Source organism: Desmodus rotundus, chromosome 4, assembly GCF_022682495.2.
Source record: "Desmodus rotundus isolate HL8 chromosome 4, HLdesRot8A.1, whole genome shotgun sequence".
NCBI classification, from domain to species: domain Eukaryota; kingdom Metazoa; phylum Chordata; class Mammalia; order Chiroptera; family Phyllostomidae; genus Desmodus; species Desmodus rotundus.
The window spans coordinates 77,355,764-77,383,697 of record NC_071390.1 but is presented as its reverse complement, the minus strand read 5'-3'; the positions used below and the strand labels follow the sequence as shown (position 1 = coordinate 77,383,697).

At 37.8% G+C, this 27,934-nt stretch overlaps 1 protein-coding gene across 3 annotated transcripts in view; it reads left to right on the top strand.

Annotated features, from left to right (window-relative positions):
- The window catches only part of CUL2 (cullin 2), a 113,028-nt gene extending 86,745 nt beyond the window's left edge, over positions 1-26,283 (top strand). For all 3 annotated transcript variants that reach the window (XM_045183700.2, XM_024574749.3, XM_045183701.2), the window contains exons 17-21: positions 28-94; positions 12,235-12,437; positions 14,065-14,166; positions 23,528-23,644; positions 24,617-26,283. In XM_045183700.2, coding sequence (XP_045039635.1) covers positions 28-94; positions 12,235-12,437; positions 14,065-14,166; positions 23,528-23,644; positions 24,617-24,748 — 621 coding nt within the window. In that variant the 3' untranslated portion in view covers positions 24,749-26,283. The remainder of the gene's footprint in view (positions 1-27; positions 95-12,234; positions 12,438-14,064; positions 14,167-23,527; positions 23,645-24,616) is intronic.
- The last annotated feature ends 1,651 nt before the right edge of the window (positions 26,284-27,934 follow it).

Genomic DNA, 27,934 nt, shown 5'->3' with positions numbered 1-27,934 from the left:
AATTTGATTTTTTTTAATTTTTTACAGTTTGAATTATTTTACAGCCAGCATTTCAGTGGAAGGAAACTTACCTGGTTACATTATCTCTGCACAGGTAAAATAAACTTAACTATATCTACTGTAATGAAACTTACCTGCTATGATTATGTTAATATTTAGAAAAATTTCCTTTAGCCTAATTGTAGTTTTTTTCTAATGATTTTTTTTTTAACCTTCTCTACTTTTCTTTCTGGTTACCATTATAGCAGCTAATAATGAAACTGAAGTGCAGCACTTTCTAACAGTATTTTATAGTTATGCTGCTTATATTATTACTGCTTATTTTAAATTTTTCTGAATTGTATAATGATTTATTACATTTCTGTAACAAACCACTTGTTATAGACATTAGGATTTTATTTAGAAGCCCAGACTTGGTTAGTCAAATACTCTAAGAAACTGGTTCTCTGTAAAGATGCCACATATTCTTGAATATCTTATAAACTATTACAGCATCCTAAGAAGACATAAGCATTTGGTTTTTATTTGTGGCACTATTAGTGAACTGCAGTAGTAAATGCTTTTTCCAGAATGTCCCACTTAATTTCCAGTAGTTTCCAATTTTAGAAAAGTTTAATCAGAATCTAATCATTTCCTTTGCTTCCTTCTGGAACAGTGGGGGCTGCTGTTAATTATTATTATTATTAATTAACAATAATAATAATCATTATTATTTTAGGTAGGGGTAAAACCTGAATGATTATAGACTATCCGCAGTTGCTCTAAGTTGCTTGAAGATGTTAGCTAAAGCTGTGACTCACATATTCTGTACTTACGCTTTGAAAAATTCAGTAAATTAACTTTCCCTTTGTATAAGAAGGAGAAGGTGTATATGTTAATATGTCTTAGAAATGGTACAGGAAAGTGTCTCTTAGAAATGGCAGAAGAAAATTAATCGCTATAAACTTTATTAAGAATCTTTCTATTCATTCACCTAAGAAAAATTTCACGAAAGTAATTTCTCTTAAGTGCCATTTATTTGACTAATTGACATTTGGAATGTGATCTCATTATGTTAGTAATGTTAGGTCATAATAATTGGTACATAGTAATGTATATTTATAGGAGTTTATCTTTATTGAACAACTTCGGCATTTTAATTTTTTCAATAGTTTGTGAAATAGAGATGTTTATTGATATTTTAATGGCATTGGACTTTTATTTTATATCTGTTGTGAATATTTTCTACTCCCATTTAGTACATACAATTGATTTTAAGGGAAAAATGACTAGTATTTCATATAATTAAAAAACCAAATATATTTTAACATACTTGAATTTAATTTACTTCTACTTCCCCTTCATATCTGTTTTGGGAAATATAAACTCTCAATTATTCTCTTTACCTTAGCAATAATCAGCCTGTTTCCTAAAGTAATTTTAATGAGAAATTTACTTTTTTGGTGTTTGGCAACTAGTTGAATACAGAAAGAAAGGAAAGAGTATATACATAGTTTTTGCAGTTGGAATTTGCCCTGACAATTGTTATCAATAACATCTAAATAGGAAAGAAAACAACGTTCTTTTTCTGTGTTTTAACTATATACTAAATTTCCGAGCAGGTACATAATAACCAGATTTTGAGAGGTCTTTTATTTTGTTTTAGTGGTGTATATTTGTATCTTAATTAAAGTCAAATAGTTTCTTGCTTTGGAAAGAAATATTAATTAACCTTGTAAATTCATTTTTTGTTCTGAGTCACTGAAACCATTGAGTAAAGTTTGCTTTTGTTTTGTATTTATTCACTAAACAAAAGGTTCTCAAAAACTATCCATATTTAAGATACTTGTTGTGGCCCTGACTGGTGTGGCTCAGTTAGTTGGACTGTCGTCCCATAGACTAAAGGGTCACAGGTTTGATTTCCAGTCAGGGCACATTCCTGGGTTGCAGGTTCAGTCTCCATTCAGGGGCATATGTGAGAAGGCAACCGATCATTTTTCTCTCACACTGATGTTTCTCTCCTCTACTCCCTTCCCCCTCTCTAAAATCAATAAGCATATCCTTGGGTGATGATTTTTTTTAAAAAGATACTGTTCTGGAGTGCCTAGAACATTGGCTCTGATCCTGGCCTGATTTATTCAGTTATGTTTCTTGAGAACAACTATATTTCGTACTTACACAAGTAATCACAATTCCTCTTTAATAGTCCATTTCCACATCCCCAAGTATTTTTGTTATAAGCCAAGAGTCTTCACAAATCATTGGAAATGGAGTATAAAATGGTATATGAAGGAAGTCAGAATCAGAAGATGCAGGGTTAAGTATTAGCCTACTGGCTTTGTAACCTTGAGCAAATTACTTCTCTGAGCCTGTTTCTTCATCCTTTATCTTTGTAAAATTCATTGATCAAGTCAGAGAAAATCTGTGTTCCAAATACTTCTAAAACAAAGTATTCAGATATCAGCCCTCAAAAAGCTCACATCTAATGGGGTGGAGGGATGGGGAGAAAGGGCACACAACTGTAATTGAATAACAATAAAAAAATTAAAAAAAAAAAAAGTTCACATCTATTTGGTGGACAGACAAGAAAATACTTATAGTGTGATGTTTTGAATGTTGTAATGGAGAAGCAAGCCCAGGGTATTTGATATCACACAGAATGGTGGTGGCAAACAGCTAATGGGTAGATAACATCTAAACTTTATTTTCAAGGGTGAATATGACTTAACCAAAACAAACATAGAAGAGTGTTGAGAGTATATGACCAACAGAGGTACAAATTTTAAGAATTAATCTACAGCAGCTATTTGCAACCTTTTTCATCTCATGGGACATATAATTTAATTACTGAAATTCTGCAGCATGCAAAAAATGTATTTTTTGCTGATCTGACCAAAAAAAAAATAGGTATAATTTTGATTAATTCATACCTGATGACTATTACTGTGTTGGCTGTCATTTTTTTATTTGACAATCTAAAGGGAAAGAGGTCATTGCCTCTGACTAAATAGCCAGGTATTGAATGTTTTTTAAACAATTCTTGCCACACACCCAGTGAAAATCACTGATCTACAATATCAGATGTGACAGTTATTGAATGAGAGAAAGATGAAAATTCCATTGGATTTATGACCAGGACGTTGGATAAAATTATTAATGAGTGAACAACTTGAAGACCAATAACAGAACCTGGAAACTGTTCCACTGTCTGGTTATAAGTAAGTTTTAGTTGTGGCAGAGCCAAGAAGTTGCAGGAGTCCCTGGTCAATTGAGGAAAGATGAACTCAAGGGAGGTAACACTTCATTGCATAATACACAGACATATAGATAATATACAGATAATACATATGATTAGCTCACATTACCACATACTGAACTATAAATCGTTTTATGTGTCAGTAGTTAATATTTGCTACTAAATGAAATCTGGCAAGTCTGACAAAATGAAGGTCACACTGTATTGTTGCATATATCTTAAAAGTGATTCCATCAGTGACTAAATGCTTCTCGTTAGTGATTTCAAGTATTTCAGCAGCTAAAATGGTGAGGGGTTTTAATATTATCTACTGTTGAGTCCATGTTCAGATTTTCCTGATTGTTTCCAGTTACTTTGATGGCTGTTATTAATGTAATCAAATATTGCTAATTACATTTGGTTTTGGTGTCTTCCCTCTTCCTTATGTTATTGAGTGCAAGTGGTTCATCACTCGGGGAGCTCTATTCAGGAATGAGATGTGGTTGTTGCAAGGTAGTTTAATTTACTTGCAGCAAGTAGAGGAGACAGGATTCATATCCAAAGCTATCTGGGAAGGGAGGCACAGTTGTTACTTATATACACTATTTGTTCAGTTACTTATTGATTACTTTCATCCAGTTTAGTTCCTGTGGGGCTCATCATGTTTACTTTACAGCTGGTTTGCAAATACTGTGCTACATTCTAACATTTAGCAAGAATAACATTCAGAACTGCCCAGACCTTGAGACCCTGTTCTGTCAGTTCCCCTGAGATTTTTCACTCATCTTTGTTGAGGGAATAGGGACGAGGGTCATACTTCTGTAACTGCTTCCTTCTGAATGTAGACTGAGTACATCTTTGAGTTAGAGGACTGAAATTCTCTAGTCTTACCTATGAAAGTCTTAGGACCCCCTAGGTTCTGGGATTCCTGAGAAGAGAAGTGCCTAATAGTTAATATTTCTCTTGAAGAGCAACTTGAGGTCAGATGGGTGTACAGGAGAACCATGGATCTTGTTCCTTGTTCTCAGTGAATGGTAGAGATGGCTTCAGTACAGAGTGATGTATCCAGCAAGTTATATCTTGTAATTTCAGAGAATAATGAGTTGTTAATAACACAAAACTAGAACTTGTCCATTTTGGGTTTAGTTGACCTTGCAGGGATCCTGATTTCCAGGTTTTTATATATACCCAGGTCCCTGGATTGTACAGGCATAGCTTAGTATTTGATGGTGCGGGTAAAACCAGTTTAGTATATATTCATTTAAGTTTTCAGTTCCTTTCCTACTTGGATAATATGTGAAACAGCCTGTTCTATAAATGAGTCTGGGCATCCTGAAATTTGAGAGGAGCCCAAGAAGGGCCTACCATACATAAGTTAAAAAGTTCTTAATTTAAGCATTCCTTGAGGTGTTACCCTGATCTGAGTCAGGGCAATTGGTAATAACTCAAGCCAGGTCTAATCAGTTTCTTGGCACAGTTCGGCTAGGGTCTTTGTGAGCATCTGATTAAATCATTCTGTTTCTCCTGAAGATTGTGGTCTCCACAAAGAATGTTAAGACCCACCTAACTTGGAGAGCCTGTACTACTCCCTTTATTATGGCCATTGTGAAAGCTGGACCATTGTCACTCTGAAACATCCTGAGGGATCCAAACACGCTATTTCCTTAAGCAGGCTTTTACAACTTCATTGTGCCTTTCAATTTGTTAGGGGAATGCTTCAGCCCATCCAGTAAATGTGTTCACTAACACTAATAAGTATTTGAATCCTCCAGGAACAGGGGGCATTACTGTAAGTCCACCTCCACTGCTCTCCAGGCAGCATTCCTGGGCCAGGACTGCCTGATTCAAAGGTGGTACCAGAGGTCTAGTACATGCATGACTCTTTGCGCATTGTACTCAGCTGGCCATACACTATTAATGATTCTTTTCGTGTCCTGGGCCACTGTCATCCAGAGTAACCGTTCTTCCCATAATGTGTGGAATCATGGGCTGCTTTTACTATTTTCCAAGCTAGCCCTTGAGGAACAAGTGTCTTTTAGTGTTCGTGTATCAGCCACCACTTGGATGTAGGAGTCTTATTAAAGTTCCATTCCTGGCAATTTTTAGATCATTTCCGGTACACACAGGGGTGTCATGATTAGAGTCAAGCTGAGAAAGAGGGCCAGTTGCATTACTGTTTTGCCTAGAGCTGTTATTTTCTCCGTGGCATCTGCAAGGCTATGCCCTTTTACCGGCCCCAAGTCTCCTCTCTGACGGCCACTGTGGTGTACCCCTGCAGTTTTTTAGCTTTTGTATTGGCCTGCAGTAAACTTAGAATCAGGGGTCCTAATTTATCTCCTTGCTGCCAGCCATCAGCAGTTCTGGTCCCTTCCAGGTAGCCCTGTGGGCATGGAATAAGCATATTTGTGAGGGTTTTGTTTCCTCATTCAGGGCTCTGGGTCAATGCAATAAGCTCAGCTTTTTGAGAAGTCCCAGGGGGAAGAGACTCTGCTTCAGTGGTGTGAATAAGGATACCACTGCATATCCTGCCCTTCTCACTGTCCTGGTTATAAAGCTATGCTCATCTATACACCGTATTTCTTCTGAGTTGGCTAATGGCTCACTTTTAAGGTCATTTCTGCTAGAATGACCTTACATGAATAATTTCAGCATAGTTAAGATCTGGGGCTTTGAAGGAGGTTGGCAATAAAGTAGTAGGATTGAGGGTGTGACAACTTTTTATAGTGATGTTCAGATTATCCAACAACCCGGCCTCCTCTTAACCAGTTATTTTCCTTGGTTTCAAGAACCATGACTACCTGGTGTGAGGTCCATGTAGTTAGAGCTGTCCCATTGTTAACTTTTCTCTTTCTACCATTAACACACACCTTGCAGCCACTGCTCTCAGGCTGGTCAGCCACCCTCGTGCCACAGTTCCTTGAGTCTCCTGCACTGACGATTCACAAAGCTTTTCCAAATCAGGCAAGCCCAAGCAAGGCAGGAGCTTCCTGTATTTTCAAAAGCATTTTGGTGCTCTTTGTCCTATTTGTAGGGAATATTTTCTTCTCCTTCCAATTTATCATAGACGGTCTTGGCTGTAAGACCAAAATTAGGTATCCAGATCCTACAAAATCTTGTCATTCCAAGAAAACCTCTCAACTGCCTCCAGTTGCGTGGTAGAGCTAGACTGGCTATTACTGCCTTTCACTCTGAGGGTAGGCTTCTCTGTCCTTGAAAAATAAGAAAACCCAAGTATCACCTTCTGGTTTGGATGTCTGGACTTTTTTCTAGGGTACTTTGTATCCCCTTTCTGCTAGATGGTTTAAGGTCAGAACAGTATTTCCATCTTAAGTTTCTTTATCAGAGCCAGCAATTAGAATGTCCTCTACATACCTTAGAATAGTCCCATTTTCACGCTGGAGGTCTTTCACAAGGGCCTTCCCAAAGAGTGTTGGAGAGTTTCTAAAAACTTTTAGTAATTCAGTCCAGCAATACTGGGACTTCTGATGGGTGTCCCAGAATCTTCCCATTCAAATGCAAAAATCTTCTCGGATTCATAGTCCAAGGGAATGCAAAAGAAAGCATCCTTTAAATCTAGAACCTAGGTAGTATTTGCTAGACCTGGGGGATTGGCCAACAGGGTATAGGGGTTAGGAATGGCAGGTAGAGTATAATATACTTCATTCACAGCCCTTGAGTCTTGTACAAATCTATACCCTCCTGTCCTCCGTTTGTTAACGGGAAGGATGGGGGTGTTACAGAGTGACTGACAGTGCTGAATGAGGCCCTGTTTCAGAAGTGCTTTTAGGATGGGGCGATTTCTGTTTTTGCCTCCAGTTTCAAGGGGTATTGTTTAAGCCTGTGCCACTGGTCTGCTGTTTGAATACTACTCTAACAGGTAGGACATTCTTTGCCCTTTGACTTCTCCTTCTGCCCAAATAGCTGGATTAACCTGGTTGAGAATCTCTGTGGGCATAGGGTGCTGGTCTTTCAGGACCCAATGGAGAAGGACCATGAAATCTATTCCTTTATCCTTGGGGATCAGTAGTTCGACTTTTTCTTGGTTTAAATGTATGGTAGCCCCCAATTTACTTAGTAGGTCCCTTTCCTAAAGGGAACTTGACACTCAGGTACATTGAGGACAGAATGTGACAGCTGTTTTGACCCTATGTCACATGTCAGAGGCTCAAAGAATTTCTTTGTGTTGTCCTGACACCCCTTTAATATTACATTCCTTTTTAGAGAGGGGGCTTTTCCGGGTAGTAAGAACAGAGTAAGTGGCTCCAGAGTTTAATAGAAATTCCACTTTTTTCTCCTTCTTTATTGAAAGTAACCCAGGGTTTCTCATGGGAGATTGAAATGCTATCTTTTGGAACCAAAAGGGGAGCTCTGAGGCCCCATAAGTTTTCATCTTCTCTCTGAGATGACTGCAAAGAATTAGGAGCTTCCCTCCTTTCTTCCCTGAGGATGCTTGGGGCCTTCTTTCTCCCAGTGACCCTTTTGTTTGCAATATACACATTGACTATAGACTCCGGCTTTGCTGGACATCTTTGTTTGGTCTCATGGGGAGGGCTGGGGTTACTTACCCAGATTGGTCTTCTGCCTCCTCCAATGACCCAAAGCCTACAAGGCAACATCCAGAAAAGCAGCCTGCTTTTTCATCTTTCCTTCTTTTTTTCTGTCACATCTCTGTTGTTAAAAACCCTAAAGGCCACCTCTACCAATTGGGAGGTGGGAGTGGTAGTTCCCACCTCTCTTCTTGTAACTTCCTATGGGTATCTGGAGCACTCTGGGATGTGAAGTGGGTATTCAGGAGAGCTTCGCTGCCTGGCTCTTTGGGGTCTACTGTGGTGTATTGTCATAAGCACTTAAAAATTTTTTTTCCTAAGAAGGCTGAAGGGTTTTCATGGGCCTCTTGTTGATTGTTTCTAACTTTGGCCCAATTTGCAGGTGAGCAACCGGTATCCTTCATACCCTTCAGCAGTAGGTTCCTGTAACACTCACAGTGAGCCCAGGCTATTTGGTCTTTGGGGTCCCACTGAGGATTAGCATTGGGAACTCATGCATATGCCAGCCACCAGATCTGACTGTTAGACTGAGTAGTATGTTGTTTATCAGCCTCTTCCTTGATTTTTAACAGTACAGTAGGTTTTTCCTCAGTAGTGATGAGGATGATTGGGATTGAATATCTTCCCAAGTGGGATTATAGATGGTGAGTATACCACTAATCAAGCTAATAAACCCCTCCGGTTAAGCTTGAAGTCCCTTAGTATTTCCCTTCCAGTATACAGATCAGATGTCAAGAAAGGACCATTCCCCTATCCCTGTCTGGAACCTATGTGAAGGGGCGTAATTTAGCTTCTGGGCTGGGTGAAAACTAGTACCTTGATAGGTAGTGGACTCAGGTAGCCAGGGATACAGGGTCGAGTATTAATTTCCTGTTCTGGAAAAGTTTTCAAAGGCATTCTTAACAGATTAGGGGAACCAACAGAATTGGGAGGCTGATAGCTGGGAGGAGGAGCAAAAGGGAGCCTAGAAAAAATAGGCCTTCCTGGGAGGGAGGCATGGTCCCCTAGTTTGGGGGCACCTGGGGCCAAGAAATCAAGGAGGTCTTCTGGGAGGCCCTCGAGAACTGGCAATGTCTTGGCTGATGGTTCAGTTTCCAATCCTTGGGTCCTCTTTAATATATTTACCATTTTTCTTAAGAGGTATTTCCAAACCCCTGGACTGACTAGCCTACTATCAGTAACAGTAGAACTGACTCCTAGCTGCCAGGAAGGCCAGTAACAGAATCCTAGGGTGACTAGCAGAAAAATATTGTCACATTTACATATCAGACAAATAAGGCAAATGCAAATATACACACAAAGAACATAATCCAACTGCAGAGGACGCAGCCAGACCAGAGACTGTCACCCAAGGATGTCCTGGATTGTGTTACAGGCGTTCCTCAACCCTCCAGTGTTAGACCTAAGTTTGGCCCTGAATCAGGCATCCTGTGGACAGTTCCTGCCCAACCAACTGGAAACCAAATGTGCACCAGAAATGAAACTACCTTTCTGACAACCCTGTACCCAAAACATATTAGAAACACTAATCATAGTGACCACAGAGGCTGACCTACCCACTGGCCACCTTAAGCACTGAACAGAACAGGTTCAGGTGGCCACTCCACTTAGCTGCCGAGACAGGCTTGGCACTGTTTCAGTGATCCACACTAAGCAGACATCTTCTGTAGAATAGACCCCTTATTCAGTGAAGACTTAGGCAGGTAAGCCCTGTATGAGCTGCCACCAGTGACTGCTTCAACAGTATCCAAACCAGACTGAAATAGAGACCTTTTAAGAGTCCCACCTGGAGTCACCAAACTTATTTCCTGACTGAAGAGGTTTGCCACTTAGGGAGCTCTGTTCAAGAAGAAGATATGGTTATCCCAAGGTAGTTTTATTTACTTGAAGCGAGTAAAGGAGATGGGATTCATATCCAAAGCTCTGTCTCCTGGAAGGGAGGCTCAGTCATTGTTCATATACACTATTTGGTCAGTTACACCTGATTTCTTCTTTGAGTTGCTGCATTTATAGGATTGAGACCCTGTCAAGTTCATCCTGTTTACAGCTGGTCTGCAAAATACTGTGCTACATTTTAACATTTGGCAAGAATAACATTTAGTGGCGCTGGCTGGGGAGCATTGTCCAGATACACCAAATCTGTGGGTTCAGTCCCCAGTCAGGGTGCATAAAAGAATCAACCAATGAGTGCATAAATAAGTGGAATGACAAATTGATGCCTCTCTCTCTCTCCCTCCATCACTACCTCCCTCTCTAAAAATCATTCAATAAAAAAATAACAGCATTTAGAACTGCCCAGACCTTGAGACCCTTGTCTTATCTAACACTTTCTCCAACATCTGTCCCCTTCCCAATTGTAACCCTCTGGACATACATTTTTTTTAAAAAGTCCAGGCCAGTTGTCTTATAGAATACACAGCGAATATTCTGTATTTGTTGGAGTATTTACCTGTGATATATTTTGTTTGTTTTCTATTCCCTATATTTTCTGTGAAGTGGAAATTAGGTCTAAAGGTGTGATTATACTCAGATTAAATATTGTTGCCAAGACCACTACTTCGGTTATTCTCTGTTCTTCATATTACATTACAACAGAGGACAGGTAATGTCAGATTGCCCTGCTATTAGCAACACTAAAGTTGCTCACTTGGTTAAGATGACCAATGGATAGCTTCAGTGTAAAGACCAACATTCCCCTTTTCAGTTAGGAGGTAATCTGATGGTGATACTTAGGTCCCCATCTTTTTAGCTGTGAGCTGACCCAGTAAGACTATGATGCTGAAAAACTGGGAAGAGGTCCATGTACCTCTGATTTTGATAATTTATTGAAAAAAATAGGAAAAGGCATAATACAAAGCTCACTAGTATACCCCCTTTTAAGGATTACAGACTGTACTTAATAATAAGTGATACTCTGACCCCTTACTTGTACAATCTCCTCATGCTCTTTGGGTTCTCGTGATAGTGAAAGGCTGTTTGATGTGCCAGAAGACTCACTCTGTTTCTAAACCCATGGCAGCCTGTTACAACAACAGGGTCATGCTGGCTGATGGTCTCATTCAATCATGGAAGTGCTTGACACATTGTTTTATACTTATTTCTGGCATATGGTTAAGCAGTCATTACACAAATGATATAATGAAGTGTGTGTGGTGTTTTACTCTTTACCACATTTTCTAAATTTAAACGTTGAGTATTCTTTATAGTAATTGTTAGTAGTATGTGCCTAGTAATTTCTAAACTCTGTGTGAATCAGATATTCTAATTAATATATTAAACCTCTTTCCATGAAAATTCAGAGATCAGGAATTTTTTCCTGGAGCTGTTTCTATCCAGAAAATTTTGAAAAATATTTCTGAATATTTTTTTTCTGAAATAAGTCAAGGTATGATGAAAGTTAGAATAGGCTTCTGTATGGTGATAATTAATTGAATAGAATTATATTCTTTAAAATCTGTAATTATATAATGAATTAAAACACAAAATGTTGATCAGAGTTACTAATTCCCACTAACAAGGAGAATGCAGCCTCTTGGGTTAAGTTCATCTGAAATACAGCTTTCTTGAGTTAAAATGTAGAGCTCTAAAACCAAATTTCATGCTGGGTCAGTTTATAATAAATTGATAGTCAACTAATGCAGAGTGTATGTGTGTGTCACAGAGAAAGAGAGGGAGAAACATAATCACTATAACACAACTTTATGCTTTAGGAAGCAGTTCTTTGACTTACATTAACTTTTTTTAACATGTTACAGAGTGTTACAGAGTGTATACATGTTGGTCATACAGTTCATAATAAGCTTTTTATTTTTTTTAATGTTCTCTCTCCTTGGGATATGGCAGAGCAGCAGTACACCTCAATCTGTTGTACACTTCATAGCTCTCCGGGGTGATGTAGAGTGTAGCACACTGTTATTCTACCAGCTGTTCCAATAAAATTTAGATGTCTGTCTCTCCTCCCATTCCTGTTTTCCCCTAGAAAATTGCTGGGAAGAAAAATGTTATTTTAACAATTTTGGCAGAAATTACAGTTTAATCAGAGCTGCAGGATAAGCATTTCCTGTGTGCTTATAGACAGACCTCCCTTACCTGGGACAGGCCAGAGGGCAATAGCAGATGATTCCATTGCTAATAGCAAGCTGATATTCTCTCCTCTTTGTCTGCTTCTTTTCCTATCCCCACCTCCTTTTACTAGTTTTTTTCTGCCTGTGTTTGTGTTAGCCTTCCAACGACTATTTAAAGGCATTGTTTAAACCCTGCTGGTAAAGTTATAATAGCTTAATTGTGATTTATACTCAAAACGAATGGCCCCTAACCCTACACAAAGAAAATTATTACATTACTAGTGGGAATGGCTTTGCAAGTCCTTACTTCAGGAGAAAATATCTGAAATAAAAACAGTTATTATTTAATAAATCTGGAAATGTTTCTTTGAATGATCAGTTTATTGTCACAAATTTGTTTTACTTGTAGGTGAAGTTAAAATGAACTATTTGGGCAAACCATATGTAGCCATGGTTACAACATACCAAATGGCAGTTCTTCTAGCTTTTAACAACAGTGAAATTGTCAGCTATAAAGAGCTTCAAGACAGCACTCAGATGAATGAAAAGGAACTGACAAAAACCATCAAATCATTACTTGATGTGAAAATGATTAACCATGATTCAGAAAAGGTATGGGAATTTAAAGGTTAAGGAATTTAAGCATTGTAAACATGAAAGCTTTTTCATGGGATAGTCACAGTTTTGAAAGTAGGTTATAATTGTTAATGTCCTTGGTACTTTGGAAAGCATTTGAATCAGCTACATTACTGCCAGTTGCTTATAGCTATGAACGTGAGGAGTCACAGAGAAGGCTATGTAAGTTGGTGCCTATGTGCCCTTGATAGTTTGATTTCATTTGCCCTCTACTATGGCAGTTTACTGAAAAATTGGAAAAGAATTGACATCGGGAGTACTTCGGTTAATTGAGGTTGAAAACTGTAGCTTATCATAAAACTTTATGTTTTTTTTCCATGCGTTTAATTTATATTTAACTGCATGGTTGTGTAGTAGGAAATGACTGCCTGTTGATGTCATTTGTATGATGTTTAAAATGTGTAACTTCATCCCAAATACTCTCATTCTCATGTCCTTTAATTTCAGGACTCAAATAACCACCATATTTTTTAATATTTGTCAGAATAGCAAGCCAGTAATAGTAGATTCGTCTTTTTCTTTATAACTTTTTCTTTCCAGTAATAAGTTTTTGTTGTAGTGTATCTTGGATAGTTAAATGATTAAAAAAAAAAGCAACAGATGTAGGTTAAATCACCTACTTCAGATTATTATGCCTATAAGAAAAAAATCTTGTAAATGAAGTTAATAGCTACAATTTATTTCTTTCATCAGTTCATTTTGCTGACATCCCTAGAGATTAACATTTTTAAATCAAAGTTTAAATTTTTAAGCCTAATTGTTATAGTTAGAAGTTATATATATTTTTAAAATTCGTTATATTTGCTGCCCAGAAATGTACAAAATAAATGCAGATTGCTTGTTTTCACATTAAATTTTAATTATGAATCTGCCAGTTCCTTGGAATTCCTTAGTATTATTGAGAATGAGTGCTTCTCATTCTTTTGTGCTTCTTGATCCTGCTGATAGAGAATGTCCACTATATGATATGAGTGGCTTTCTTAAGCCTGATAGAAGAAGTTGTGATTCTAAAAATTGACTTAAAAACTTTCAGTTGAGAAAAGGCCATTTGCTTCTAGCAAAGTGAATAAAACATGAACTAAAGAGCAAACTCTTGTCAGAATCATACCAGGGTGATGGAGAAATGATAGTTGTGTGCCCCTGGAAAGAGCTTGCTTTTATACTCAGATTATTTATAATTGGTATTTTGTTATTGCAGCATTTAAAAAGAACTTGGTTGTTTGGTTTTTCAAAATGGGAGTGATGGAAAAATTATGAGTCTAGGTATTTCATAAAAATTAAAATGTTAAATTCTGTTTAAGTCAATGAGCTTGACTTTTTTTTGTCTTATCCAAAGATAATAATATGTGTAATAATCAGGCCAGAAAATTGCTTATTTATTTAATCTAAACTGATTAAAATTCTATCAAGTGTACAATTTAGAAAGAATTGTCTTTTACTTCTTTGACAGAAGACATTTATTTTTCTCTTAAATAATGTTTATACTGTAAGAGATTGTGAGAATTAAGATTTTTTGCTTGGTTATTTCATAGTATACTATTTGTAGCAACTCATGTAATGATTTTATGTATTACACATATAAGTGAGTTATTTTTAATTATAGGAAGATATCGATGCAGAATCTTCATTTTCATTAAATATGAACTTCAGCAGTAAAAGAACAAAATTTAAAATTACTACATCAATGCAGAAAGACACACCACAGGTAAGTGCTTTTCTATGTCATTTATTTTAGAAATATTTAAACATTGTACTTTGCAAGTAGTAACATTGAGATGATACAGAACTCTGCACATCAGAATAAATAATACGATGCATCTTTTCTGGTTTATTCTTTGCATTTACTAACCTTACAAACAAAATCTGTCCCTTTCTTAGATTTGAAAAACAGTAGTATACTGTGTATCTAAGGAAGTAAATGGGTGTTGCATTGCTCTTAAATATATGGCTCTACTTTGTATCTTTTCAAAAATTCCTACCTTGAATAGTAATATAATCTGATATTTTTCATTTGTAAAATAAGGGAAGGTTTTACAACACATCATTTCAAAAGAAAAGTTGTTAAAACACTTCTTAAACTTTCATGCACAATTGGACCACCAGAGTATCTTGTCAAAACTCAAATTGTGACTCGGAACCAAGATGGTGGCGTAGGTGGACACACTGCGCCTCCTCGCACAACCAGAACTGACGGAGGATCGAACGGTAAGGAAGTCTGACACCAAGGAGATAAAAAATAAACATTCATCCAGACTGGTAGGAGGGGCGGAGATGGGCAGCCAGGGTGGAGAGGACTCGGGTGTCTGTGGCGGGACTGAGACTGGTGGAGTGTGGGACAAACGGGGCAGGCAGTCCCACCACTAGCAGACCCTGCAGCCCCACATTTGCGCACAGATAAACTGAGAGGGCTGGACTCAGAGTGGCAGAGAACAGGGCAGGCAGAGCAGCGGGTAGCACCCCGCGGCCCCACGTTCACGCACAGATAGACCGGATGAACGGCGGGAAGCGAAGCAGACCACAACCCAGGGCTCCAGCGTGGGGAAATAAAGCCTCAAACCTCTGATTGAAAACGCCCGTGGGGGTTGGAGCTGCAGCGGGAGAGACTCCCAGCCTCACAGGAGAGGTCGTTGGAGAGACCCACAGGGGCCTAGGGCATGCACAAGCCCACCCACTTGGGAACCAGCACCAGAGGGGCCCAGTTTGATTGTGGGTAGCAGAGTGAAAGATTGAGGTCCAGAGGGGAGTGAAGCGGGCGCCAATACTCCCTCTCGGCCCCTCCCCCACGTACAGCATCACAGCACAGCAACCAGCGTTACCCCACCCCAGTAAATACCTAAGGCTCCGCCCCTTAAAGAAACAGACGCGCCAAGACAAAAAAAAAAAAAAAAAAGGCCCAAATGACAGAACACTTCAAAGCTCCAGAAAAAATACAACTAAGCAAGGAAGAGATAGCCAACCTATCAGATGCACAGTTCAAAACACTGGTTATCAAGATGCTCACAGAATTGGTTGAATCTGTTCGAAAACCAGATGAAAAAATGAAGCCTATGCTAAGAGAAACAAAGGAAAATGTACAGGGAACCAATAGTGATGAGAAGGAAACTGGGACTCAAATCAATGGTGTGGACCAGAAGGAAGAAAGAAACATCCAGCCAGAAAAGAATGAAGAAACAAGAATTCAAAAAAATGAGGAGAGGCTTAGGAACCTCCAGGACATCTTGAAACGTTCCAACATCTGAATTATAGGGGTGCCAGAAGGAGAAGAGGAAGAACAAAAAATTGAAAATTTATTTGAACAAATAATGAAGGAGAACTTCCCTAATCTGGCAAAGGAAATAGACTTCCAGGAAGTCCAGGAAGCTCAGAGAGTCCCAAAGAAGCTGGACCCAAGGAGGAACACACCAAGGCACATCATAATTTCATTACCCAAGATTAAACGCAAGGACCTACATCCAAGATTACTGTATCCAGCAAAGCTATCATTTAGAATGGAAGGGAAGATAAAGTGCTTCTCAGATAAGGTCAAGTTAAAGAAGCTCATCATCACCAAGCCCTTATTATATGAAATTTTAAAGGGAGTTACCTAAGAAAACATCAAAAATAGGAACAGTAAAAATGACAGCAAACTCACAGTTATTAACGACCATACCTAAAACAAAAACAAGAGTAAACTAGGCAAACAACTAGAAGAGGAACAGAACCATAGAGATGGAGATCACATGGAGGGTTGTCAATAGGGGAGTGGGAGGGTAGAGGGGGGGAAAGGTGCAGAGAATAAGTAGCATAGATGATATGTGGAAAATAGACAGGGGGAGGGTAAGAAATGTAGAAACCAAAGAACTTATAAGTATGACCCATGGACATGAACTGTAGGGGGGGGATTTGGGAGGGTGGGGGTGGGCAGAATGGAGTGGAGTGAGGGGGAAGGAATGGGACAACTGTAATAGCATAATCAATAAATATATTTTAAAAAAAGAGAAAAAAACCCTCAAATTGTGATCTGTGAGGTGTGGATGGGTTCCAGATTACCAGATGCGCCAGTTTGTGTACTGTTGATTCTTTTAACTTAGCAGTGATTATTGCTTAGTTCTGGGATAACTTGTTCATATCACTCATGTTTCCTTATTGCCACCTATGCATCATTCTGACCTTGGGCTTGGGACAGGATGTGAAGGTATATAAGATGTCTGACCCTCTTCAGGACCTTTCCCATGGGGAGACAAATGTTAATGAGTTACTATAAAATTTGAACCCTTAAATGTTCAATATTCTATTTTCCTTTCGACTAATAAATAATAATTTATAGTATGTGGATTGTATTTTATCATCTTTTTTAAATTTAATCTTTATTGTATTTTGTCCATTATCATTTAGTCCCCTTGTAACCCGTACCCCCCAGCAATTACCGCACTGTTGTCCATGTCCATGAGTCCTTTTTCCTTTTGCTCATTCCCTCCACCCCCTACCCTCCTCACTCCTCACAGCTGTCATCCTGCTCTCCATCTGTGAGACTGTTTCCATTTTCCTTGGTAGTTCAATTTGTTCATTAGATTCCCCATGTGAGTGAAATCATATGGTATTTCTTTTTCTCTGGCTTATTTCACTTAGCATAATGTTCTCCAGGTCCATCTATACTGTTGCAAAGGGTGAAATTTTCTTCTTTTTTACAACCAAGTAGTATTCCACTGTAAATATCCCATAGTTGTTTTATCCATTCAACTACTAATGAACACTTGGGCTGCTTCCATATCTTGGCAATTGTAAATAACGCTGCCATGAACATAGAGGTTCTCATGTTCTTTCGAATTAGTGTTATGGGTTCCTTTGGATATATTCCCAGATGTGGGATAGCTGTGTTGAAAGGCAGATCCATTTTTAATTTTTTGAGGTATCTCCATAATGCTTTCCACAGTGGTTATACCATTCTACATTCCCGCCAACAGTGCAAAAAGGTTCCCCTTTCTCCACATCCTCTCTAGCACTTATTTGTTGATTTATTGATGATGGCTATTCTGACAGGTATGAGGTGATACCTCATTGTGGTTTCAATTTGCATTTCTCTGATGAATAGTGACATTGAGCATCTTTTCATATGTATGTTGACCATCTGTATGTCCTCTTTGGAGAAGTGTCTGTTCAGGTCCTTTGCCCATTTTTTAATTGGGGTGTTTGTTTTGTTGGTGTTGAGTTTTGCAAGTTCTTATAAACTTTGGATATTAACCCCTTATCAGATGTATCAGCAAATGTGTTCTCCCATTCATTCCACAGGTTGTCTTTTTATTTTGTTTGTGGTTTCCTTTACTGTGCAAAAACATTGTAGTTTGATATAGTCCCCTTTGTTTACTCTTGCTTTTGTTTCCCTTGCCTGAGGTGATATATCCAATAAAATACTGCTATGAGCAATGTCCAAGACTTTGCTGCCTCTGTTTTCTTTGATTTTTATGGTTTCAGGTCTAACATTTAAGTCTTTGAGCCGTTTTGAATTTATTCTTCTTGTGTGTGTTGTAACAAGGTGGTCTAGTTTCATTTTTCTACACCTATCTGCCCAATTTTCCCAACACTGTTTATTGAATTACCTATCTTTAGCCCATTATATGTGCTTGTTTCCTCTGTTGAATACTAATTGACTGTAAAGGTATGGATTTATTTCTGGCTCTCTATTCTCTTCCCTTGATCTATACGTCTGTTTTTATGCCAGTACCAAGCTGTTTTGATTACTATGATCAGTAATAGTTTGATTAGTATACTATGATTAGTATAATACTGTGATTAGTATAATATTATGATTAGTATAGTTTGATATGCAGTAGTGTGATTCCTCCAACTTTGTTCTTCTTTCTCAAGATCACTGTTGCTATGTGGGGCCTTTTGTGGTTCCATGTGAATTTTTAAAATATTTGTTCTAGTTCTGTGAAGTATGTCATTGGAATCTTGATAGGAATTGCATTGAATCTATAGATTGCCTTGGATAGTATGGACATTTTAATGATGTTAATTCTTCACATCCATGAACACGGTATTGTGCTTCCACTTATTTGTATCTTCTTCAGTTTCTTTCCTCACTGTCTTATAATTTTCTGAATACAAATCTTTTACATACTTGGTTAGATTTATTCCTAGGCATTTTATTCTTTTTGTAGCAATTGTGAATGGGATTGTTTTCTTAATTTTTATTTCTCTAAGTTCATTATTGGCATATAAAAATGCAGCTGATTTCTTGATATTAATTTTGTATCCTGATACTTTGCTGAATTCATTTATCAGTTCTAGTCATTTCTTGGTGGAACCTTTGGGGTTCTCTATGTACAGTATCATGTCATCTGCAAATAAAGACAGTTTGACTTCTTCCTTTCCAATTTGGATGCCTTTTATTTTTTCTTCTTGACTGATTGCTGTGGCTAGGACTTCCAGTGCTATGTAAAATAAAGGAGATGAAAGCAGATATCCCTGCCTTTATCCCAATCTTAAGGGGAGTGCTTATTGTTTTTTGCCCATTGAGCATAATGTTGGCAGTGGGTTTTTCATTGTGGCCTTTATTATGTTTAGGTGTGTTCCCTCTATTCCCATTTTGCTGAGAGTTTTTATCATAAATGGGTGCTGGATTTTATCAAATGCTTTTTCTGTATCTATTCATATTATCATGTGGTTTTTATCCTTCCTTTTGTTTATGTGGTGACTCACATTTATTGATTTGTGAGTATTGTACCAATCTTGCATTCCTGGAATAAAGCCCATTTGATTATGGTGTATGATCGCTTTGATGCATTGCTGTATTTGGTTTGGTATTTTGTTGAGGATTTTAGCGTCTAAGTTCATCAGGGATATTTGCCTATGATTTTTCTTTTTTTGTAGTGTCTTTATCTGTTTTTTAAAAATGTATATTTTATTGATTATGCTATTACAGTTGTCCCATTTTTTTCTTCCCCTTTATTCCCTTCTGCCCTGCATGCCCCCTCCTACCAGCATTCCCCCCTGGTCCCCTTGGCCAGAAGTCCTGGAGTCCCTTTATCTGGTCTTGGAATTAGAATAATGCTGGCCTCTTAAAATGAGCTTGGGAGGCTTCCCTCCTCTTGAATGTTTTGAAATAGTTTGAGAAGGATGGGTATTAGTTCTTCTTGGAATGTTTGGTAAAATTCACCTGTGAAGCCATCTGGTCCAGGGCTTTCATTTGTTGGGAGTTTTTGATTACTGCTTTAGTTTCACTATTCTAATCTGTCTGTTAAGAGTCTCTCTGATTGTTCCTGATTTAGTTTTGGAAGATTGTATATTTCTAGGGGTTTACCCATTTTGTGCAGGTTGTCCACTTTGATAGCATATATAGTCGTTCATAATATTTTCTTAAATCCTTTTATTTCTTTGGTGTCAGTTGTTATTTCTCCTCTTTTGTTCCTGATTTTATTTATTTGGGTCCTCTTTTTTTTTTTTTTCTTTATGAATCTGGTTTTCAATATTGTTTATCTTTTCAAAGAACCAGCTCTTGGAATCATCATTAATCTTTTGTATCATTTTTTTAGATTCTATTTTGTTTATTTCTGCTCTGATCTTGATATTTCCTTTCTTCTGCTCACTTTGGGCTTTGTTTGCTGTTCTTTTTCAAGTTCCTTTAAGTGTAAGATTAGATTGTTTACTTGAGCTTTTTCTTGTTTTTTTTTTAACATAGGCTTGTAATGCTGTGAATTTCCCTCTTGGGATTGCTTTCCCTGTGTCCCACAGTTTCTGGATTGTTATGTCCTCATTTTCATTTGTTTCACGGTATCTTCTGATTTCTGATTTCTGATTTCTGATTTCATGGTATAATTCTGATTTCTTCCTTGATCTCATTGTTGACCCATTCATTATTTAATAACATGTTATTTAGCTTCCATGCCTTTGCATGTTTTTGAATGCTCTTCTTGTGATTGATTTCTAGTTTCATAGCATGGTGGTCAGAGAAGATGCTTGATATGATATAAGTCTTCTAAAATTTATTGAGACTTGTTGTGTACTAACATGTGTTCTCTCCTAGAAAATGTTCCATGTGCACTGGAAAAGTATGTATATTCTGCTCATTTGGGGTAAAATGCTTGAAGATAATACTTAAATCCATTTGATACAGTGTGTTATTTAAGGCCGTTGTCTCCTTGTGTTGATTTTCTGCCTGGAAGATCTATCCATTGAAGTCAGTGGGGTGTTAAAATCCCTGACTATGCCTGTATTTCTGTCGATCGCTTCCTTTATGTTTATCAAGATGTGCTTCACGTATTTAGGTGCTATGTTGGGCGTGTAAATGTTTACTAGTTTATATCCTCTTGTTGGATTGTTCCCTTTATCATTGTGTAGTGTCCTTCTTTGTCTCTTTATTATATAGCCTTGGTTTTAAAGTCTGTTTTGTTGCATATAAGTATTGCCACCCCAGCTTTCTTTTCCTTTCCATCTGCATGAAATATATTTTTCTATACCTTTACTTTTAATCTGTGTGTATCTTTCAATATGAGGTGGATCTCTTGGAGGCAGCATATATATGGGTCTTATTTTCTTATCCATTTAGCTACCCTATGTTTTTTGGTTGTAGCATTTAAGACATTTACATTTAATATGATTATTCATGGAGATATATTTAATGCCAAATTATTGTTAGACTCTTTTCCTCTGTTTCCTTTTTCTTTCCTTTTTTCTTCTTCCTCTTCCTTCTTTTCCTTCCTCTTCCTCCTCTTCTTAGCCCTTTAACATTTGTTGCAGTACTGCCTTGGTCTTAACAAATTCCTTTAGTTTTTTCTTATCTGGGGAACTCCTCATTTCTCCTTTGATTTTAAATAACCTTGCTGGGTAAAGTAGCTTGGTTGTAGGTCCTTGCTTTTCATCACCTTGAATATTTCATTCCACTCCCTCTGGCCTGAAATGTTTCTGTTGAGTAATGACATGACAGTCTAAATAGTGCTCCCTTGTATGTAACTACCTGCTTTTCTCTTGTGGCTTTTAGGATTCTCTCCTTGTGTTTAAGCCTTGTCGTTTTAATTATGATGTGTCTCAGCGTAGGCCTCTTTGGGTCCATCTTGTTTGGGACTCTCTGAGCTGCCTGGACTTGTGTGTCTTTTTCCTTCACCAAATTAAGGAAGTTTTGGGTCATTATTTCTTCAGATAGGTTCTTGATCTGCCCCCATTTCCTTCTGTCTCTCCATGATGCAGTGTTATGCTTTGTGTTGTCCCAAAGGTTTCTTAAGGTCTTCTAATTTTTTTAAATTCTTTTTTCTTTTTTCTCTCTGCCTGGATGATTTTTTTCTACCTTTTCTTCCAAATCAGTGATTCCTGCCTTTCCTTCATCTAACCTTCTGTTTATTCCTTCCAGTATATTATTTATTTCAGATATTGCATTCTGTATTTCTGACTGATACTTTTTTATTGTTTCTATGCCTTTTTCCATGCTGTTGATTACCCTTATAATTACTACTCTAAATTCTCTATCTTATAAATTTCTTACCTCAATTTCATCTAGCTCTATTATCATTCCTGAGAATTCTCTTGTTCTTTCATTTTGGGTCTGTTTCTTTGTCTTCTCATTTTGGGTGCTTCTTTGTATTTGTGTCTGTGTATTAGGTAGAGACTCTGCAAAGACTGTGCTGTAGGCCTTTGTCAGATGCTGCTTGTGACTGGCCCTGGTAAACCATTTTAAAATTATCAGCCATCCACAGCATGTGGCTTCCTCTGCTGGGCCTGGGTGTTTGCAGAAAAGAACCAGGCTCTGCACCATGGCTATCTTTTATCAACAAAGGGTACTGGAGAGGGTCAGGTGAAGTCTCATAGAGCTCCCAGAGATCCCATTTAGTTGTTAAACAAATCGATGATGTAGCCTCCAGCTTAAGCTCCAGGGTGGGGCAGAGTAATTCTTGGGGCTGGGGCTATTGCTTCCCCTCAGGCTGATGCCTTTTGGAGAGGAGTGCTCTGCCTGAGAAGGATCATTTCTGTAATGCAGGGAATGACTCAGCACAGGGATCCTGGTGGCTGTTCCTTCAGTTCTCTCCCCAGAGCCACCAGCCCCAGACTCTCCTCAAGCTCCTCCAGTCCCCTCTGCCCTCCCTCTGCTGGAGCCTTGGGTAAGTGGCTGCAAACAAAATTTTGTGTGTTGACCATTTTAAGAGGTCAAGAGGCTCTCTTGAGTCTCCAGCTGTCTCTCCTTGGCAGACAAAAACCCTGTTCCTTGTCACAGTATTATCTGGGTTCCTTTCTGGCTCTGTTGCTGTAGACTGGGGAGCCTGGCTTGGGGTTTAGGCCCCATGCTTCTCAGGTGGAACCCCCCAGCTGCTGAAATGTCCCTCCAGAACTTCAGCTACTGCCCAGGGGAGCCCAGCCATCCCTCTTGCATCTTCTCCACACTCTACCAGTCTTGTTGTGGGGAACTGGTTTCTTCTGTATGTCCGTGACTTCTCTCCAGTCAGTGTTCAGTTTGTTATTCAGGATGATTTCTATACATTTTAGTTGTAATTCCAGATTCGTCCTTGGAGTTCATTAGTGTAGCTTTCACTTACTCCTCTGCCATCTTGTATCTCTCATGTATTTTATCTTTTAAAAGCTGTTATCAGGTCATATTAATATGGCATTGCTGCCTTCTGTGCCTTGCTTCTACTGTTACCTTGAGTTGCATGGGGATGTTTTTAGTGGCTTATCATTCCTGGCTTCTGTTTGAGCCAAATAGAACCCTCCACAGCTTGAAGACTGTTCCTCTATGTTCTTGGAGCCAATTACTAAAGCATCTAGATGTATTGTGGTATAGTGTCTGCACTCATTGATAGGACAGCAGTCTTGAAAATTATTGCTCTGTGTCATTTAAGTTCTTATTGTCTTATTTACATGGAATACAGTCTACAATAGTGTTAATTTTTTTAAATAATCTTCCAACTTTAACCCAATGAATTATGTACAACTTACTGTAAATATTCTTTTGGTAAAGATTATGTGATATTAGGCACATTATAACTATAACTTGATGCTCAATATTGATTGGAAATTTATTTAAACTTACTGGTAAAATTAATTAAGAACAATTTTTATGATTTAATGTCTCTTTTGCTTTTTTCCCACCTGTAAAACAGGAAATGGAACAGACAAGAAGTGCTGTGGATGAGGACCGGAAAATGTATCTCCAAGCTGCTATAGTTCGCATCATGAAAGCACGAAAAGTACTTCGGCATAATGCTCTTATTCAAGAGGTAAAGGGGGAGAAGTCCTCAAAAGTTCTTAGGAATGTTCCTTTATAAAGACGATATAGAAATATTCGCAAATACCGTAAATAAATGCTTCATTACTTAATGGGAACAAACCTCATTTATAATTTCAGTAATTTAGTTCAGATTTGCTTTGGCTTGACTTTAGAGATATAAATTTCACCTATTTATTAAGTCTTTTCTCCAGTTATTGAAGAAAGTTGACCACATCAGATATTCACTCCATAAATATATTAATGTGTACGATGTGGTAGTGCTGTGCTTGTCATCGACGGTTTAATGCAGAGCAAAGCAAGGTGTGGTTCCTGCCCTTTTGGAGTTCACAGTCTAACAGGGAAGAAATACATTATTGAAATAATATGCAAGTATATGTAAAATTACAGTAGCATGCACTATAAAAAGGTGTACAATACTGTGAGAATGTACATAAAAGTCTTGACTTAAGGCATATTGGGAAAAGCTTTCTTGAGAAAGGGTTACTTAAACTAAGAGCTGAAAGTTGAGTAGCAGTTAAATGGAAGCTTGAGAGTGTGGGTATTTAGGTAGATTAATTGGTTTATAGTTTAATGTAGTTATCTGTGAACATATGTGTTCTGCATTTTAATTCCTTTACAACATAAACATTAGGCTTTTTCCTGACTTTGCATAAAAAATTATTTTTGGTCATTGTGTCAAAATTGATCTAATTTTCCCTCTCTCCTTATGCACTGCTGAGTTGAAAACTTTTAATATTGTTATGGCACTCACTCACTTGACATATCATGTGTATTCATTTAGGATGAACTTACTCAGCTTACTGTAATTAATTCCATAATTTTGAGTATATTTTCCTATATGGCTTACATATGCTTGATGAAACCTCAATAAATACAAGACACTTTTATAGCTGATTGTTTAAAATTATTTATTTATAACTGATTAACTGGCAGTAGTTTGACACCCATGTCTCTCTTACAGGTGATTAGCCAGTCAAGAGCTAGGTTTAACCCTAGTATCAGCATGATTAAGAAGTGTATTGAAGTGCTGATAGACAAACAGTACATTGAACGCAGCCAGGCTTCAGCAGATGAATACAGTTACGTAGCGTGATGTTGCTGTCCTCCTGTGTGGGTGTGAGAAGATCGTTGCCATCACCATTTGGTGTGTTCCTGTGGGGAAAAAAAAGCAGGCCTGTGCCTCCGTAATTTGGTCATTCGGCAGCCCCTGTTTTCCTGCTGTTTACAACATCACCAGTGCCACGTCATGAGCATCAGAGAAAATGCCTAGAGATATTTCAAGCTCATGTCATTATGACATTTCTTAAAACTTTATTAAAGAATGAGTGAAGTATTGCTGAAATGTGGAAATTTGGTTGGGTACCATGCTTTTTCTCCCCTTCACGTTTGCAGTTGATGTGTTTTTTTTTTAACGTATCTTAAAGGACATAAAATAAAAAACTTAAATATTGTAATATGACAGATAACCTAATAATTGTATCTACATTAAATGACAAACATGATATTGCTGCTTGTCAAATAAAAAAATAAAGAAATAGAATGCCTTTTTTATGTGGATGGAGTATCACACTAAATAATATATATTAATGTTCATGAGTCATCAAAGCAGTAAATGCTGCTTTAGTTGCTTTTTATCTGAATGGTTTAATTCACTGGTACTCCTACTTAAATCCTACTGAAAAATGTCAATTATTGTTCTTGAGTGCATAAAAATGCATTCAGCATAAAGAATGTTTTCTTTTTAAGGATTGGGACTACACTGTATATAAGCATCTTGAATATTGAGGATTTAATTCCTTCAGGAGCTTCTGGTGATGTACTCTACCACAGAGACGGAGCATGAGGGAATATGTGGTGACTTCAAGTCTGGCATAAGAAAGAGCCTTTCATCCAAAAATCGTCTTCTGTTTTCATAATGAGTTAATTCTAACATAGACTAATGCCCTATCTCTCTTGCCTTCCCCTCTACTTTTCTCTCCACTTTCCACGGGTGTAGAAGATCCTGTGACACCAGTCTGTTCCCTCCATATGCCTACCTACTTAAGACCCTTACTCTCCTCTGACTTTTCCATGCTAGATTCACTTATAAGTCACAGCTATGTCTAGCAATGCATAACCTTAACAACTTTAGAAAAATCTGTATGTTGCATTATACCAGGTGCCACTTAAATAGACATGAAATTCCATTATTTTGTTTATTATATATATCAACAGCCAGTATTAGAATACTCTGGTCTGTTATCATATTTATTATCTATTTATACTATCTTCCTGACCACCGCAACACACACATACACACAATTTTTTAAGCTAAATCTTTCAAAGCATATTCCACATGAATCACTTCACTTATAATACTTTAGTGTATATCTCTTAATGGATAAGGCTTTAACAAAATAATAAAAATGAATAGCTTTTACAGTTGGTTTGTTTGACTGCCCTTTTTCTAACTCATGTCTCTTAAGTGTTTAAACATCTCCTGAGCTTATAATGACTTCTATACTGTATATTTCATTGTACCTTTCTTCCTAGAGAGGAAATAATGGCAAACCATGTAATATTGTACATTTCACTGTCAAAAAGCAAACCTTTGTTTTAATAACTTGTTGATAAAGTTTTCCAAATTGGTTCCTTTTTTTCTCAAATATTTATAAATGTTAAATCAAGCCTTAGCCTGGTATCTGTCAAGAAAATACAGGGTGGGGCAAAAATAGGGTTACAGTTGTTTGTATGGAAAAGAATAACTAATAAATAATAATACAAGAACAAATTGTTTCATGTACTCACAACTGTAAGCCTACTTTGCCCTGCCCTGTATATTATATTGGGAAATGGGCAAAGTACTTGTGCTGAAGTCTATGAAAATGGCTGACAAGTTTTCCTCGCATCTTTTTCCCATTTTATCTGAAAGTAAATATATTAAAGATATGCTCATGCATGAGTAAAGAAGAGGCCAGATCCATTTAACCAAGCCACTAGCCCAAAAGGGAACAGTGATCAGAATGAATCTTAGGCCTTGCCTCAGCCTCCTGAAATCCTTACTGCAGGAGATCTGAGCACACAGCCCAGAGTAGGCTGTGCACCTTGTGCTTATGGGCAGGAAGAGTCAGGGCTTGAAAAAGGGAAGAAGAGGAACGAGAGAAGAGGGTTCTCTGCTTTATCTCAGAAAACAAACATAATGTGAGTAAAACTTGCAGAGGTTTTAACAAATACATTAACACTGAGGTGGTTAACATGAGTGGGTCCATGATGTGTTTTACAGCTGGTGCAGCTCTTGTCAGCCATCCGTCCTTCCCCTTTGAAACCAGGAATGTCAGCTGCTAGGGGAGGTACAGATTTGTTCTAGGGTTTAGTCCAATATTGTATGACACTTTGCTTTAATACAAACAAAAGAACAGACAGTCTGGGTGGTTTTTTGTTTTTGTTTTTTACTTTATGTATAATTTAGTTAGTATATCTACAGGATTTTGTAACCTGGGTAGTCTGCAGTGCTATAAAATTCCTGTTAATTTTTAACCTTTATTAAGTGTAGACTCTGACTTGTGCTTCTATGTATGTCATTTTATTTGATCTTTAGATAATCTTGTTAACTAGGCAGTGTTCCTGCTGTTACTGACCTGAAACAGGTCTGGCCGCTTGATAGGTGTGAGCCAAGATAACCCTCCAAGTTGATTCCGTTAGTAGGAAGTTTATTGCAGGCCAGGGAGCAAGGAGTGCACTGGGGATCATTCCCTGAACAGTGCCTCCCCCAGAACCAAAAGCAATGTGCTATTTCAGGGCTCCTTGCTACATACAGAAAATGGCAATGTACTCCACCGTGGGCAGAGTGTAGTGTCATAATAGGGGCATAATGCCAAAGGTTAATGTCATTCAGTGGTCCTGTGGTCTGGGGCGGTTTTCTTATCTTCACCTTTTGGCCCTGAAGGAAAATATCTTTGGCAAACTTTGTTAGTAATCAATCAGTAACCAAGCTTAGTGAATGTTTAGGTCATTACATAGGTTTTCTTCTAGTTTTTAAAAACCGTTTTGTACCAGGTAGGAAGGCTACACTGTCTTTCATAGATGAGGAAACTAACAGAGAATTTTCTGGGAGTCATTGCCAGAAACTGCAGATCCAGAATTTAATCCCAGTCGTGTGAAGCTGTGCTAATAGTCTGCATATAGTGTAGTTTATAAGATAGATGGAAATAACTTCATTTTGTACGTTAAGAATAGCTTTTGCTGACTTAAGGAAAATTTTCTAGTTAAATAATGTGTGATAATAAACACTCATTCTTTG